Source organism: Electrophorus electricus, chromosome 19 (assembly GCF_013358815.1).
Source record: "Electrophorus electricus isolate fEleEle1 chromosome 19, fEleEle1.pri, whole genome shotgun sequence".
Lineage (NCBI taxonomy): Eukaryota > Metazoa > Chordata > Actinopteri > Gymnotiformes > Gymnotidae > Electrophorus > Electrophorus electricus.
This window is the reverse complement of record NC_049553.1, coordinates 735,022-751,367: the sequence shown is the minus strand read 5'-3', so window position 1 is coordinate 751,367 and position 16,346 is coordinate 735,022. Positions and strand designations below refer to the sequence as shown.

At 43.4% G+C, this 16,346-nt stretch overlaps 2 protein-coding genes and 1 long non-coding RNA gene across 3 annotated transcripts in view; all 3 read right to left on the bottom strand.

The window, feature by feature from the left end:
* prkdc (protein kinase, DNA-activated, catalytic subunit) overlaps window positions 1–6,379 on the bottom strand; it is a 31,532-nt gene extending 25,153 nt beyond the window's left edge. Inside the window, exons 1-21 of the mRNA XM_027019390.2 lie at window positions 6,180–6,379; window positions 5,738–5,814; window positions 5,530–5,634; window positions 5,322–5,396; window positions 5,045–5,153; window positions 4,829–4,941; window positions 4,647–4,746; window positions 4,510–4,565; window positions 4,374–4,404; window positions 4,112–4,269; window positions 3,628–3,774; window positions 3,316–3,480; window positions 2,998–3,166; window positions 2,852–2,901; window positions 2,513–2,653; window positions 2,183–2,332; window positions 1,789–1,901; window positions 1,222–1,381; window positions 988–1,059; window positions 688–807; window positions 247–406 (exon numbers count right to left, since the gene is read on the bottom strand). Of these exons, the coding sequence (XP_026875191.2) occupies window positions 247–406; window positions 688–807; window positions 988–1,059; window positions 1,222–1,381; window positions 1,789–1,901; window positions 2,183–2,332; window positions 2,513–2,653; window positions 2,852–2,901; window positions 2,998–3,166; window positions 3,316–3,480; window positions 3,628–3,774; window positions 4,112–4,269; window positions 4,374–4,404; window positions 4,510–4,565; window positions 4,647–4,746; window positions 4,829–4,941; window positions 5,045–5,153; window positions 5,322–5,396; window positions 5,530–5,634; window positions 5,738–5,814; window positions 6,180–6,345 (2,437 nt within the window). The 5' untranslated portion in view covers window positions 6,346–6,379. The remainder of the gene's footprint in view (window positions 1–246; window positions 407–687; window positions 808–987; window positions 1,060–1,221; window positions 1,382–1,788; window positions 1,902–2,182; window positions 2,333–2,512; window positions 2,654–2,851; window positions 2,902–2,997; window positions 3,167–3,315; window positions 3,481–3,627; window positions 3,775–4,111; window positions 4,270–4,373; window positions 4,405–4,509; window positions 4,566–4,646; window positions 4,747–4,828; window positions 4,942–5,044; window positions 5,154–5,321; window positions 5,397–5,529; window positions 5,635–5,737; window positions 5,815–6,179) is intronic.
* An 836-nt stretch (window positions 6,380–7,215) lies between these two features.
* LOC113583199 lies at window positions 7,216–8,400 on the bottom strand. The gene is made up of 4 exons (XR_003411239.2): window positions 8,230–8,400; window positions 8,024–8,095; window positions 7,501–7,584; window positions 7,216–7,367 (listed from the first exon to the last, which is right to left on the bottom strand). It is a non-coding gene; the product is annotated as an uncharacterized LOC113583199 (long non-coding RNA).
* A 3,464-nt stretch (window positions 8,401–11,864) lies between these two features.
* Window positions 11,865–13,274, bottom strand: abcf2b (ATP-binding cassette, sub-family F (GCN20), member 2b). Its single transcript, XM_035519950.1, is given in 6 exon segments — window positions 11,865–12,032; window positions 12,101–12,196; window positions 12,198–12,380; window positions 12,460–12,540; window positions 12,754–12,815; window positions 13,220–13,274. Coding segments are annotated over 6 exon segments (594 nt in total). The 3' UTR covers window positions 11,865–11,915.
* Window positions 13,275–16,346: the final 3,072 nt, after the last annotated feature.

Here is a 16,346-nt window from a genome sequence, read left to right as displayed (position 1 = left end):
CAAGACGTTAAAAGAACAGCAAACCAAGATCAAGTTCGTTAATGAAGTAAATTTAACCAAGAAAAATGCAAAGAACTAAATTGGGAGTAGCAATCTGATTATTTGTTTAGAACTACCTGAAAATTATCTGTAAATATGCAAAAATGTTGCTCAGCCTGTGCATTTTGGGGGGGAGAGAGAGAGAGAGAGAGAGAGAGAGAGAGAACTAGACGTCCACCCGCCGCAAGTGGGCGAGGGCGTCCTCACCGGTGCTGGCGGCTGTTTTGAGGTAGCCATCCAGGTGGGGCAGGATGTCTGCGTAGTGGGGCTGGATGACGGAGGGCGGGATGCGGGCGGACCAGGACTCCAGGGCGTCCAGCGCGGCGGTCGCCAGCGGAGCATGGCTCAGGCCCAGCCGCAGGGCAGCCTGAAGGGCAGCGGGAACAGGTTGCGTGCCCAGTCAGCACCGCACAGCTGCAGGAGGGGTTAACCGAGAAACTGGACACAACCCGGAGTGGCAGTCTACCACTCAGGCGCACCCACTCTTGAAATTTCGATGAACTAAAGAACATTTTCAGGTCGCGATCGAGAAAAGGTGCCGACATCAGCGGATATTCACCTGAACATTAACCTATAGCTTTTCACCACTGAAGGAATTAGCAACAGACTGCTCCTGCTGAGAGGTGAAGGAATGTGGTCTGGACTAACCTGTAGTGCGGGCACATATGCTTTGACATCCAGAGCGACCATGTCAGGGTGCAGGGACAGCACAAACATCAGGCACGCCGCCAGAAGCTCGTCTTTGTACTGTTTAATACGGACACATACCTGTGGGAAGCACCGGCGCATTCAACACTACATGTCGTCATTTTCGCAAGCTCAATTAGATCAGTGATTTCCCAATTCTAATTCTTGGAGACTTCCCAAAAGGCAGCGAAACCTCTCTTTGGGTCTTTTCATTCACACTCATTCACTCATAAGCAGAAGAAGGAACGGGACGTATGCTACCTCCTTCCCAAACTTTGAGATGAGTGCGAAACAGGCATTCCCAGCTGGGGAATCTTCATCGGCGTGTTTGCCCTGTGGAACAACAAGGTAAAGGTCAATTCTTCAATTTGAGACGAACATTTAAAGCCTACTGACTACGGGCTACATCAAACCCTACAGCAGCGCAACAGATTTACGGAAATCGTTATATGCAAAGAATGCTTTAGGGCCCCAGAGAGCCACCACAGACTTTACCTGAAAGTAGCTGATCTTCTTGGCAATGGCCATGGAGAGAGAGAGAAGCTTATAGAAGCCGCTGACGAGGGGGAAGCGTATGGACCGCAGTATGAGCTCATGGCACAGAGGGTACATCCACTGGGCAATATACTCAGGGTTCTTTGATGGCAACAGCTCACTGTAAAACCACACAAATCTAAGTCAACCAAAATTCTGCAAATACTCGCAGTGGGCAATATTGCACTGCTACAGCACTTGAACATCTATACCAAACTAAAATTTAACAATATAAAAATAAATTTAAAACAGAAAAAAACAGAAATATAAACACTGCTCAAAAAGCAACCAACTTGGTGGTCAGTTCCAACTAAGAAAGCTCTGGGTCTGGTCACACAGCCGTATGTGTACCAACCCACCAACGAGGGTGCAGAGCATTCTGGATTTGTAGCATCAGATAATCAGACTGACGGAATTTCCAGCAGTTAATGTCAACGTGGTGTAGATGTGTGTGTGTGTGTGTGTGTGTGTTCGTTCTCTGAGGGTTTAGGAGTTGTCTAAGCAGAGCACAAGACTGGACAATAATACCTGCAGAAGTCCACCAGATTGACAAAGGCAGTGAAATCTTTGGGCCTGTTAGGCATCAGGTTAGCAGTGGGGTCAGAAGAGGGTGTCAGGGCCAAGCCCAGGTCACCCTTTCCCTGAGGAAGAGATGAAACAAGACCACAGCACATCCCATCACAGGCCTGCTCACAAGCAGGCTTTCCAACAAGTTTTCCTCATTTTCCTACAAGAACAGGAATTGTCAGCAATCTTAAATTCACATTTACAGCATTTGGTGGATGGTCAAGTCCAAAATGACTTACAGAAGTTCATCTTGCATTTTAACAAAATAAATAAATAATTGGTGGAATTACTACTTTTGAGACGTAAGGAGCCCTGTTGCTCAAGTGATTTGGTCCATCCTGGACTCCAACTCTACCTCCTCTTCTGCGTTCACCTTCTCCACAGATAGATCGAGCTTCTCCACTATCTTCATGATGGACTGCACCAGGGCATCGTAGAGGAGTCTGTTCAGAGCTTTCAGGCTGGAGTTTGTAGTTACCAGAGATCCTTCAAGAAACCCAGTGTCCTAGATTAGAGAGCAACATTTTAAATATTCAGGCTTAAGAGATGGGAGTCAGTCACACCACTTAATATGACAACAGGTTTCTGTTGACACTAATCCTTTTCAATTTCAATTGGATTTTTACAAGAGAGCCATGGGCGAAGTGAAAAATCATGTTTAATATCAAAATGTCAACGTACTCACCTTCATATTTTCACAGTCCAGAAGCCCTTTGAAGAGGTCCAGGTAATCCCTGGAAGATGGAACCTTCCATTTCCCAGTGCGAACCAGTGCAGGTTCTGCAGTCTCTTCAGTCGTAGAGCTGCCCTGAAGACTGCTCTCCTCCTGAAGATACACATACACGGAGCACCATTTCATCCCAGTGCACACAGTTACAGACGTGACCCTAGGAAGCTCTAAAATGTAATTTTGCAATTTAGTTACAAAATGTAGCAGCGAGACTAACTATTACTAGATCTGCCGAGATCTGACAAACTGTAATATAGCATCTTACACTGCAGAATAAATACCCAACAAAGTTACCTCAAATTGGACAACTGGTTTTGAGCACACTCGAATTAAGCCTTGGTGAACTGGAGACAAACAGATACAAGCGTGACCGTTGGTAACAGTCTACAAACCGTTGGTGTGCTACAATCATTACATCAAAGCTTTGAACAGAAACTTACCCACAGAGCTGGTAAAGCTCCAGAACACTGGGCCCCTGGCTGCCATGGCAACGAGGACCTTGATGATAGAGCGGCAGGTGGCGTACTGCATCCTCTGGCTGTACTGGGGGAAAGTGTCGATCTGGACCACCAGGAGGCGCTCCAGCACAGAAGTGTACACTTCAGGAATCTGACGCGCACACACACACACACACACACACACACACACACACACACACACACACACAGCAAAACTCTTGTGAGGAGATGACTGAACCGAGCAGTCAACAAAACAGTGGCTCACCCTAGATAACAATGTATGCCAAAAAGCTTTTATACCCTGTCCAGCTGCATCAGAACACTAGCGATGGAGTCAAGGAAGCTAGGCAGCTGGTAGACATTATCATCATCCCGGTCCGACTCAGTCAGGTACATCTGCTTACAGCGCTGGATGAGCTCAGTGTACATCAGGTCCACGTCCTGAGGACACACCGCCTTGCAGGGCTACAACAGCACAGGGAAACAGAGGGTTAGTCCATCTTAAGTTAAGAATCAAACTGAAATCAAACTTTAAAGTTGAGGGTCAAATGGTACTGTTATTTATTAAACATTTTAAACAACGGCTTAAAAAATTTAACAGAAAAGACGCACTGCAGCAAAAAGTCCATATCCTCTAATGGCAATGGAGAGCTCTTTGTTGGTGGAGTCCATTGTTCTGATAATAGAACAAAATTTCTGCATGAAGAACTTCATCTTGCCCTGGTGCTGCTTGACATCCCCAGCCACATGCATGGAAACCTACGGGTGGATGAGAAGACAAGGGGACAGAGCGCACAATACATCCTCTCAATCATCGTCACTATACTGACCTTCGCAATGCTGATATCAGAGAGTATACAAATTATCCCTCTAACCACTCACAAATGTGTGTATTTGTTCTGTTAGTCTTTAAACGTGACACATTAAGTGTTGACTAGTTTGTTTTAATTTTATCACAAAGCATATTACAACCACAATATGTAGCAGTATAATGGCAATACATTTTGTCTATATCGTGAAGGACTTCAAGCAAAGCTAAAAATGGTCAAAAGCATTGATCGTTTAAAGACAGAAACCAAAGCAGCCGACCCGTCACCTGTTTGAGGAAAGCTTCTAGAGCTTTGTAGCTGGTCTTCCTCATTTCAACATTGATATGCCCACACAGTTTGGACATGACCTCAAACAGGGTCCTGCAGTGGTCCATGAGGCAGCTGCTGAACTGGCTCGCGTGCTTTGCAAACAGTCTAAGCCCAGCTGCCAGGAAGCAGAGCACACAACTACACTCAGCACAGACAGAACACAGAGCAAATATCGCCCTTTAAACACACACTTCTTCAAAAACACAAGTGAGCTCTTACCAAAGGGGACAGCATAGCGCTTCATCTCGGTCTGGAGAGAGAGCACATAAAGGTTCAGTGAGAGCCGCCTGCTGTACATGCAGTCATGGAAGCAAAGGAGTCACCGTAAACAGAAGCGCTAGGGTTCTGCACTCACCTGCGGGCAGATGGCCTTCAGTGCGTAGTCAAAGATCTCCTCTGAGGTATCCGGGTCTGGTTTTAAACAAAAGATGCAAGGTTAGATCAAAAGCAACATCTGACCTCCTCATATACAGCATGTGCACGTGCACACACCTTCCTCCATGGATTTGGTAAAGTTCACCATCAGCGCTGTGATCCCCCTCAGGCAGCCAGCGACTACTTGAAGTTTGGGCTCCTTGGTGGTAGACGTCATCTGGAGGAGATCAACACGTAAACAGAGAAGCTAACCCTCCTCTGAGGGCAGAGTTAGGGCCTGTTCAGTGCAGCTCCGTTACCTGCCCTTTCAGCTCCCCCAGATAGGCCTTATACAGCTTGTCTGAGTTACTGACCATTGCGCTGGGATGAACCTCACCCAAGACCCCCAGAAGTTCGTAGATGTTGCCCAGCACTACGGAAGCAACGCCACAACATGGTTCATAGGTCTGTGGGACTAGAAGAGTATTGTAGAGCTCTTATGTTTATACTGTACATTAATATTGGATTTAACTTGCCTGTATCGGGTATCTTATTTTTCTGACCCAACTCGCCATAAAATTTGTTGAACATGTCCCCAATTTTGAAGTCTTGAGTCACGCTAGTATCCTTGACTAGATACAGTACCTAGTGATATTTTTTAAATATTAACGTTGTTATTTTTGGCAAAAAAACCACAAACCAAAACATATCTGGCATTCATAGATTTTTTTTAAAAGGCAAAAACAGGAATAAACTTTTTTTTTTAAACAAACAACAACAAAAAAGAGTAATGAGAACAGGTGCAGGCCTTGCCTTGATAAGCAGCTCTAAAGTAGGACCTCTGCATTTCGCAGCTTTGTCCTTTGTGTAGACGACAAGACAAGTGTCCTGTGGAAAAAAAAAAACAGTCAGACGGCATAGAAACGGCATTTGAAAGAAAAAGACTGACCATAAAAGGCTAGTTTTCATGCAGTAAAGCGCCTGCTTCTACTTCCAGCAGAACGGGTTAAATCAGACCAACTTTCAGATCGTTGGCGTAGTTCTTCTCCCATCCTTTAACACTGACTGACATTCTCTGCAGGAACGTGGTTAACAGATTGAGAATGTCCACCCTCACATCCCGTAGCTGTAAGGAAAATCAAAAGTTCATATACAGGCACGGTATTAAAATAAGTACAATTTTGAAACACCACCACGACAAATGAAGGGCTTGTTTGGAAAGATCTCACCTCTTCATTAGGCAAGGACTTTCGTAGGAAGTTCAGAAGACCCGTCTCTTTAGCAAACAACAGGGATGTCTGAAAAACTATTGTATCATATTCATTAGTCTAGAAGGCTGTGTGGGAACACGATAATACAATCATTCAACATCTGTCTGCACTTCCAGTCATGTTCAAATCTCAGATTCAACCAGGAGACACTGCTGGCTGTCTCGATGTCAAAACAAGTTTGGTCTTTGGAGTGTTTATCTCACTATTCCAGCAAATGAACATGAACTTAACAGTGACCAGTAAATGAGCTAGACATTTATAAACTAAACAAAGACATGTAGCGAGTTGACTCCAGAATAAGTTGTAAAACACGGAGTTATTTGGTTAACTGCCTTCATTTCCACCTGAGCCGCTAAACTCTCCCTCAGCGAGGCTACTTAGCTTCCCGCTAGCGACTTACTCAGCTCATTCTCGCGCTTTGTTACCACACATTCCTGCCCCAAATCCCCAATAATATCATGGCAGACGAGTGCAGCGTTTCTTGTCTCCGTGTCTCCCAGAAAGGCATGGAGTCTGAGCAGAGAGGCCTGAATCCCACCGCCGGCGCAGCCGTCCGAGGAGGACATGGCGCTAGCCTGAGAGGACGCCAGAGACACGAGCCCGCCGCCAGGGCGCCAAAACACAGCACGGCAGGAGGAGCTACCCCAGCCGGCCGCCAGGGGGCGCTGGCGCTCCAGCCATGACCTGACGGCGAACAGTATATCGCAGGAATAGGATTTATTTTGGGTTCTGCTCATCTTCATCCATATTTTCCTTCATGTACTCGTTGTTCTTCCTTCTACTCTGTTCCTTCTTCTTGGATCAACCCTGTCTCTAATTCCTGCTCATCTTTATAAGATCAAGGCCTTACTACTGCACAGAATTACTTAATACATTTGGGAGGTGGAATATTTGTTTATAATAAAGATATGTGTCCCTTAACAGTGGTGGTTATCTGATAGACAGTTATTGTTTTTATTATTTCATGTATTTTATTTAATGTGTAAAATGTATAACTACTGTATGACTGGCACTCAATGCAATAAAACCTTAAATAACCACAATACAGATATGGATTCCTCTATGTTTAAGGCATTAATTTAATATGACGTGTAATATCTTAATCTTAATTTGAGATGGACAGAAACAGGTGGACAGAAAAAACAAAGCAGTGCCTAATTTCTCTTTTGTAATCTGTCAAATTAAAAGCATATCTCAAGGATCAGTTTTTGCTTGGTTTGTTTTTGTTTTTTTAAATACTTTTTACCCAGAACTTTCCCATTCCTCACACAATGTCAGTGTCAGTTGTGATGTAAGGGGTGAATTTCAGACAAATGAAATTGCTAGAAGTGTGACCACTGCTGTAACTGAAGGCTGTTGGATAATTAATACTCTCCCTCCTGTTAAATATTATATTAACGATGGCCAACAAAGCTACATTTTTAAAAACATAAGCATTATCATTGATAGACGTTTCCTTTATTTAAAGATAACACTGATTACAGATCTTTCAAAATTAGACTCTTCCTTGGCATCCAAAGAATGTTCTGTGGGTTGCTCCTCAGACCTGACCTCCTCTACATCTTGTAGGAACACACTGGCTTCATGGCTAAAGAAAACAGAGGAAATACATCACTGGCTGTGAAGGAGAAAAGGTAGGATTTATACCAGACTCCGTGTAGTTATCTCTGGTCACGTCATTTCTAGCAGTTCTAGTCAACCACCCAAGCAGGGAAACTCACACAGTGCAGAGTGGTGGGAGATCTCACTTCAGAGGAGTTTCAGTCTATCATCTCCTCAGATCCTGATCCTGAAGTGTCCATGGGCTAAAGATCAGAAAAGATACGTAGATGAGCAGCCATGAAATGATGAGCATTTAATGTGTTACATAGTCCTAAAAAAGATGGCTTAACTTACTGAACGTGGTATATTTTATACAGAAACAATGGTTAGAGTTAAGTGAAAGAAAAGGCTAATATGCCAACCCCTCCAGGAACCTCATAATTCAAATCCCAGAAGTTGGTGTTTATTGAGGGCACAGATCATAAAGAGGGATAGAGAAGTTATCCTGTCTGCAATGGGTTAAAAGCCACTGTAGTTCATAATGAAACTATTGTTCTACATTGTGTTTCACTCTCTATCGCACCTGGGATACAATGAAATATATATTGAATCAAGTTTGAGGGTCATATCCAGTACTTTTTACATATAGTTAATTCAGCAAAATACTGTTTTGTTTTGTTTTTTTTAAAAAAAAGCACTAACCATTTCATTGATCCAGTCAACCACCTCTGGTGTTTTTGCATTTTGCAGTTTGGTTTGACCAGAGTCATCCTTCTGTGCCGAAACAAGAGAAAAGCACACACCTGCTTTGAAGTTTCACAGTATCAACTAATCCACCAATGACAGAAGAGCGCAGGACATTTCAGACGTGTTAAAAAGCAGAGGTCCCTGCAGCTGGAAGTGCTTACCGAATCTTTGGCAGCACCAGACACAGTGCAGAGTACAAACAGGACGAGGACGCCCATGCAGAGTGTCCAGGAAAGTCTCATTGTTGCTCAGCAGAACACAACAGGAGCTCAGTGACTTACTCTGGGACCCACTTTGTGTTTCGCCACAAAGCCTTGAGCAGAACTCCTGCGCTGTTTTATAAAGAGGGCAGTGACATGGCAAAAATAATGTGCATACATCTCACCAAAAAGAGGAAGAAAGAATAAAGATAAAGAAAAAAAAACATTTGTGCAATAAGTTCATGATGCAGCATCAGCACAATTACAGTTGGATATGACACTACATATATGCATACATTGTGTACTATAGTCACAGTAATACAGCAGTACAGTAGTCACAGTAATACAGCAGTACTGTAGTCACAGTAATACAGCAGTACAGTAGTCACAGTAGTCACAGTAATACAGCAGTACTGTAGTCACAGTAATACAGCAGTACAGTAGTCACAGTAGTCACAGTAATACAGCAGTACAGTAGTCACAGTAGTCACAGTATTACAGCAGTACAGTAGCACAGTAGTCACAGTATTACAGCAGCACAGTAGTCACAGTAATACAGCAGTACAGTAGTCACAGTAGTCACAGTATTACAGCAGCACAGTAGTCACAGTATTACAGCAGTACAGTAGTCACAGTAGTCACAGTATTACAGCAGTACAGTAGCACAGTAGTCACAGTATTACAGCAGCACAGTAGTCACAGTATTACAGCAGCACAGTAGTCACAGTAGTCACAGTATTACAGCAGTACAGTAGTCACAGTAGTCACAGTATTACAGCAGCACAGTAGTCACAGTATTACAGCAGTACAGTAGTCACAGTAGTCACAGTAATACAGCAGCACAGTAGTACAGTAGTCACAGTATTACAGCAGCACAGTAGTCACAGTAATACAGCAGTACAGTAGTCACAGTAGTCACAGTATTACAGCAGTACAGTAGTCACAGTAGTCACAGTAATACAGCAGCACAGTAGTCACAGTAGTCACAGTAATACAGCAGTACAGTAGTCACAGTAGTCACAGTAATACAGCAGTACTGTATTCACAGTAGTTCAGTAGTCACAGTAGTACGGCAATACTGTATTCACAGTAGTTCAGTAGTCACAGAAGTACAGCAATACTGTATTCACAGTAGTTCAGTAGTCACAGTAGTCACAGTAATACAGTAGTCCAGTAGCCACAGTAGTTCAGTAGTCACAGTAGTACAGCAGTACTGTATTCACAGCAGTTCAGTAGTCACAGTAGTCACAGTAATACAGTAGTCCAGTAGCCACAGTAGTTCAGTAGTCACAGTAGTACAACATTTCTGTAGTCACAGTAGTCACAGTAGTCACAGTAATACAGTAGTCCAGTAGCCACAGTAGTACAGTAGTCACAGTATTACAGCAGCACAGTAGTCACAGTAGTCACAGTAATACAGCAGTACAGTAGTCACAGTAGTCACAGTATTACAGCAGTACAGTAGTCACAGTATTACAGCAGCACAGTAGTCACAGTAATACAGCAGCACAGTAGTCACAGTAGTCACAGTATTACAGCAGTACAGTAGTCACAGTATTACAGCAGCACAGTAGTCACAGTAATACAGCAGCACAGTAGTCACAGTAGTCACAGGATTACAGCAGTACAGTAGTCACAGTATTACAGCAGCACAGTAGTCACAGTAGTTACAGTAATACAGCAGTACAGTAGTCACAGTAGTCACAGTAATACAGCAGTACTGTATTCACAGTAGTTCAGTAGTCACAGTAGTACGGCAATACTGTATTCACAGTAGTTCAGTAGTCACAGAAGTACAGCAATACTGTATTCACAGTAGTTCAGTAGTCACAGTAGTCACAGTAATACAGTAGTCCAGTAGCCACAGTAGTTCAGTAGTCACAGTAGTACAGCAGTACTGTATTCACAGCAGTTCAGTAGTCACAGTAGTCACAGTAATACAGTAGTCCAGTAGCCACAGTAGTTCAGTAGTCACAGTAGTACAGCAGTTCTGTAGTCACAGTAGTCACAGTAATACAGTAGTCCAGTAGCCACAGTAGTTCAGTAGTCACAGTAGTACAGCAGTTCAGTAGTCACAGTAGTCACAGTAATACAGTAGTCCAGTAGCCACAGTAGTACAGTAGTCACAGTAATACAGCAGTACAGTAGTCACAGTAGTCACAGTAGTCACAGTAGTCACAGTAGTACAGCAGTACTGTATTCACAGTAGTTCAGTAGTCACAGAAGTACAGCAATACTTTATTCACAGTAGTTCAGTAGTCACAGTAGTCACAGTAATACAGTAGTCCAGTAGCCACAGTAGTACAGTAGTCACAGTAGTACAACAGTACCATATTCACCGTAGTATAGCAGTACTATAGTCACAGTAATTCAGTAGTCACAATAGTCACAGTAATACAGCAGTACAGTAGTCACATTAGTACAGTAGTACATCAGTCACAGCAGTACAGTAGTCACAGTAGTACAGCGATACTATAGTCACAGTAGTTCAGTAGTCACAGTAGTACAGCAGTACTGTATTCACAGCAGTTCTGTAGTCCCAGTAGTCCCAGTAATACAGTAGTCCAGTAGCCACATTAGTACAGTAGTCACAGCAGTACAGTAATCACAGTAGTACAGCAGTACTGTAGTCACAGTAGTACAATAGTACTAGATCTTAATGATGACAAAAATACATCAGCGACTAATATCAGTGTTAATGCCTTTATGTTGGTTAGGAACCATATTTTGGTTATTTTGGGAACCAAGATGAGAATTTCTTCAAATACACACATCAATATATTATTACAACACTTCATTCTAAATGCAGTTAAAAAAATACTACATTTCTAATGTAGCTGCCATGGTGACTCTTTTAATACAAGATAAAGAAAGGCTCTCCTGTCAAAATCAGCTTTAATAATTCACTCAACAATACTGATGCTTCTATAAGTGAACAAAAGATTGTAAGGACTATAAAACTGTGCAGAGGATGCTGTATAGTACTAGCCTTTAATGTGATGCTTTGGTTTGTCAGAAATACAGAATGAGCCTTGAGGATATTTATTGTAACGCAAACTAAAGGAGGAAGAGGCACTCTAAAAACTTTACCATGTGGTAGCTGATGTGGTGATGTATACTGGAGCAGCATGAGCAATTAAAAACGAGCTGACCAGTCGCTTGATTTACTGATGCCAAAATCCTGCATTGATGGGAATAGCTGGGAATCACTCTTCACTGTCCTTTGGATCTCCATTGGTACAATTAGGTACAATTAGGTACAATTAGGCCTACCTACACAGCATGCACAAACCTAACAAAATGCAGCCAATGTGCCCATCTTGAGTAATTTATGCATGTCCCGTATAAATTCGACCAGATTAGGACAGCAGTTTTCAACCTACAATTTCAATAAACTTTGGTTTATTCTGCAATACTGCATTCATGATGTTAAACAGGAACAAGATATGCACTGTAGGTATACATTTAAAGTGACTTATTGAATGATGTTTGAACACTGGAAGGCAATCCACAGTCTACTCCAACATTTTTTTGGGGGGTGGGTGGGATTGCAAAAAAGAAAAGAAAAAAAAGCTTTTGTAAAACTCCTTCGCTTGCACGCATGCAATATTGCAAGAGCAAGACACAGAAATTCTGTTCATAGGCATTTAAACGTCCTGCGTCTGCTTATCAATTGTCGCCTTCAAGTGCTCCTTGTATGCCAAAATGTCCGTGTTCCACTTGGTGATGGTCTGGTTCTCACACAGCCAGATTTCCTGAGCCACCTGCAAACATAATCTTATCATGTTCTGCAATCGGAAGGTCTTGCCATTCCCCAGAAGGGAAGCCATACCTGCTGGATGAGCCGGAAGTCATGGCTGACCAACATCACCCCTCCTTCAAACTCGTTGACGGCGTGGGCCAGCGTGTCGACGGTCTCGATGTCCAATTTGGTTGGTGGGCTCGTCCAGGAAGAGCACGTGAGGGCTCTGGCAAGCCATCCAGGCAAAGCAGACGCAGCACTTCTGACCGTCTGACAGGTTCCTGATGGGACTCACCTGGAGCAGGTGGTCAGCAGTTTATTTTGTACCACATTATGTACTGCTATGTTTTTGTCAAAAGCTTGCCACCGCCTCATTCAGGTAAATCGACTGACCATAATGAATGTGGACACACGCATACCCACACAATCACACACACACTCAGACACACCTTCTTCTCCTTGATCTCTGGGTAGCACTTCATCATGTACTCCAGAGGAGACAGGGCCTGCTCCAGCTGCTCCATCAGGTGCTGTAGGACACCAACACGAAAGTCACGCAAATGGCACGCAAAGTCACACAAAGGCCGAAGCATTTAACGAACGTGCTACACCCAAAATGTAGTATTCACACCACACAAGACACTAAGAACTCAGATTGTGGTTGGATTAATAAAGAAGTTTTTAAAAGATCAGTTTTTTTAAATTCATAGGACTGAACTACTATGTAAATGAATGCCACACACGTTCAGGAGCAACACTGCAAGGATGCTTTGCTGGACCCATCGTGTCAGTGGAATATCTGAAACTGAGAACAGGAGGAGGTATCTTCAGGGGAGAGAAAAGAGGTGCTGTGTTGGTTTCTGAGTCACAATCGTCCTTCACAGCCACCGATACGACTGATTGGTCAGTGTAGGAGTGGTGAACCCTTCTATGTTCTGCCCTGCAAGGTTGTCCAGTTGTGTGGAGTGTAGAACGTCCCCACAGTGATGAGCAGTGGAACTACATGTTTATCAAAGGCAGCCAGCACCATTTCCACATCAGACATTGAGCAACTGATCATTGGTACATAGGAAGAAATGTCACAATAATGAGCCATGAGAAGGTGACCAAGTGAGCTTGTCTTGAACTTTGTCTGTGTGTCTGTGTGGAGGGTGGTAGCTGGTTTAGGTATATGCCAGAGCTTATCTGTGACTAAACAGAAGGTCAGACCTGAGACCACCATCTTCTGTAGTGTTTTCTCTTTACTCTGACCCTGGTGTGCCATCTTAGCCAAGCCATGCCAGAACCATGCAATGTGGTTCTCCATGGAAACAGACACACAAAGAAAACCCTGGAGATTCACTTCAGCACTGACAGAAAACAAAATAATTATTAATCAGTACAATTAGGTTTATTCCTAAGAAGAAACCTGAGGGGTTTGCATTAGAAGGTATCAAGGTGTATAGAAGTGGTGTTTTATCTTCATATGTGCCATCTGGTCCTGTTCCCAGTTGTAGTGTTTCATCTCCTCTAGCTCCAGCCTGGTCTTCACATACTGGTCGTAACTTCCCTTCAATCAAACACAGATCCTACCCATCACTTACACTGTCCATACAACAACTCAGGGTGCCATCTCTTGACTTGCTGACTGTTTTAGTTCAAGTCAAAATCTATTTAATTCTGCATCTCAGACAGGAAATCCTGAAATGTCACATATACGCAGACGCACACAACTAAGGGGAAGGTTTACAGACGCAGACGCACACATCTAAGGGGAAGGTTTACAGACGCAGACGCACACATCTAAGGGGAAGGTTTACAGACGCAGACGCACACATCTAAGGGGAAGGTTTACAGACGCAGACGCACACATCTAAGGGGAAGGTTTACAGACGCAGACGCACACATCTAAGGGGAAGGTTTACAGACGCAGACGCACACAACTAAGGGGAAGGTTTACAGACGCAGACGCAGACATCTAAGGGGAAGGTTTACAGACACAGACGCACACATCTAAGGGGAAGGTTTACAGACACAGACGCACACAACTAAGGGGAAGGTTTACAGACACAACGCTTGAGCAGATGGCTGCCATAGAGGCACACATCTACGTTAACTAGCTGGCTAACGGTGGCGAACTAGTGTCTGAGCTCAGTGCCTCCTTCTAGGATAACTAGTTCGTCTATTATTTAAAATGAGACTATAATTAGACACGGGCTACAGCTGTGTAGGTTATCGCCATTACACCACGGTAGCTTAGCTACACTGGCTACATTAAACGGTTGACAGCACCAACATAACTTATACTAACATGCCAGATGAATCATAAAACACTCAGGGAAATGAAAGACTGTTGACAGCTGCTCGGTATTTCCCACGATACACGTAAGGGGAGGGGCATTGACCTGCTTGGAGTGCATTGGAGTGCATTGACTCAAATGATGACAAAAACATTTCTATAGTAAATTACATTTAAAGCTCATAGATGCTTGAACAGTGGCAGTGTGTTTAAGTGTATGTTAAATCAGAAGGGTAGCCTGGGTTTTGTAAATGGAATAGAACTAACACAGAACTAGAACTTGCAATAGAACTAACAAGACTAGAGTAGTTGAGGGTTTGGTGAAGATTTCAGTGGTGGAGGTTTTTAACTGGTTGTTATGGGGTTGTCTTTAGAGGGAGAATAAACGAAATCTAATCTAAGACATAAAGAACGTCACGCAAAAAGAACACTTTATTTCAAGGAGAAAAAAAAATGATCTAGCTTGACTCAAGGGGTCTTGATTTATGTTTTTTTCTGAAGATCTATGTTGTACCTATTACAACATACATTAAGTACAAGTTACAGAAGTAAATCAAGTAAAAATCAGAATTATTTAAAAACATTTGTTTTCAATAAACACAGTGAGTGTAAATTAAAATGTCAATAAAGTCAACAAGTCCTATTTTTCTTGTGCACCTCAGAACTGAGTTTTATTACTCAGCCACACACTAGTGCAGAAACTAAAGGTTGCTGTGGACATATTTTCAGAACAACTCATAATGACCTAAATGTAAGCTATAGAATATAAACATAAGTGTTAAGCATACCTTCAATCATACACTCAGAAACTATCCAGAGGTTTAACATTTGTACCAACAATGCCCATCACTACTAATGAAGTCCATTAATGAGCCTAAACAATGTTTTCTGCATTTAAGGTTACATAATCATTTTAATAAACATGCCCATGATAACATCATGGCGTTATTGAAAATCTTGACTTACCTAAATATAACTCTCCTGGAAACCTCTTACAGTAGTTTACCAAGTACAATAAATATTATTATTTACATAACGCCTTTGTAACACCTAAGGATGCTCTATAATCAGCACTCTACACAACACTCCACAATTAATATTTACACACACACTTACAGCAGGACAATTTAAGATAGCCCTAACCTGCATGGGCAGTGGGAGAGAATCAAAGACCCCAGATGAACACATAATTCTAATTCTAACCAGAACTCTACCCAAACCTAAGAGGGTGTGAAGCAGTGCCTGACCTCTCCTCCAGGTCATTTAGTGCTCGTGTATAAGCAGCGCCTGACCTCTCCTCCAGGTCATTTAGTGCTCGTGTATAAGCAGCGCCTGACCTCTCCTCCAGGTCACTTAGTGCTCGTGTATAAGCAGTGCCTGACCTCTCCTCCAGGTCATTTAGTGCTCGTGTATAAGCAGCGCCTGACCTCTCCTCCAGGTCATTTAGTGCTCGTTTTTAAGCAGTGCCTGACCTCTCCTCCAGGTGAGTTAGAGCTCGTGTATAAGCAGTGCCTGACCTCTCCTCCAGGTCATTTAGTGCTCGTGTATAAGCAGCGCCTGACCTCTCCTCCAGGTCATTTAGTGCTCGTGTATAAGCAGCGCCTGACCTCTCCTCCAGGTCATTTAGTGCTCGTGTATAAGCAGTGCCTGACCTCTCCTCCAGGTCATTTAGTGCTCGTGTATAAGCAGCGCCTGACCTCTCCTCCAGGTCATTTAGTGCTCGTTTTTAAGCAGTGCCTGACCTCTCCTCCAGGTGAGTTAGAGCTCGTGTATAAGCAGTGCCTGACCTCTCCTCCAGGTCATTTAGTGCTCGTGTATAAGCAGTGCCTGACCTCTCCTCCAGGTCATTTAGTGCTCGTGTATAAGCAGCGCCTGACCTCTCCTCCAGGTCATTTAGTGCTCGTGTATAAGCAGCGCCTGACCTCTCCTCCAGGTCATTTAGTGCTCGTGTATAAGCAGCGCCTGACCTCTCCTCCAGGTCATTTAGTGCTCGTGTATAAGCAGCGCCTGACCTCTCCTCCAGGTCATTTAGTGCTCGTGTATAAGCAGCGCCTGACC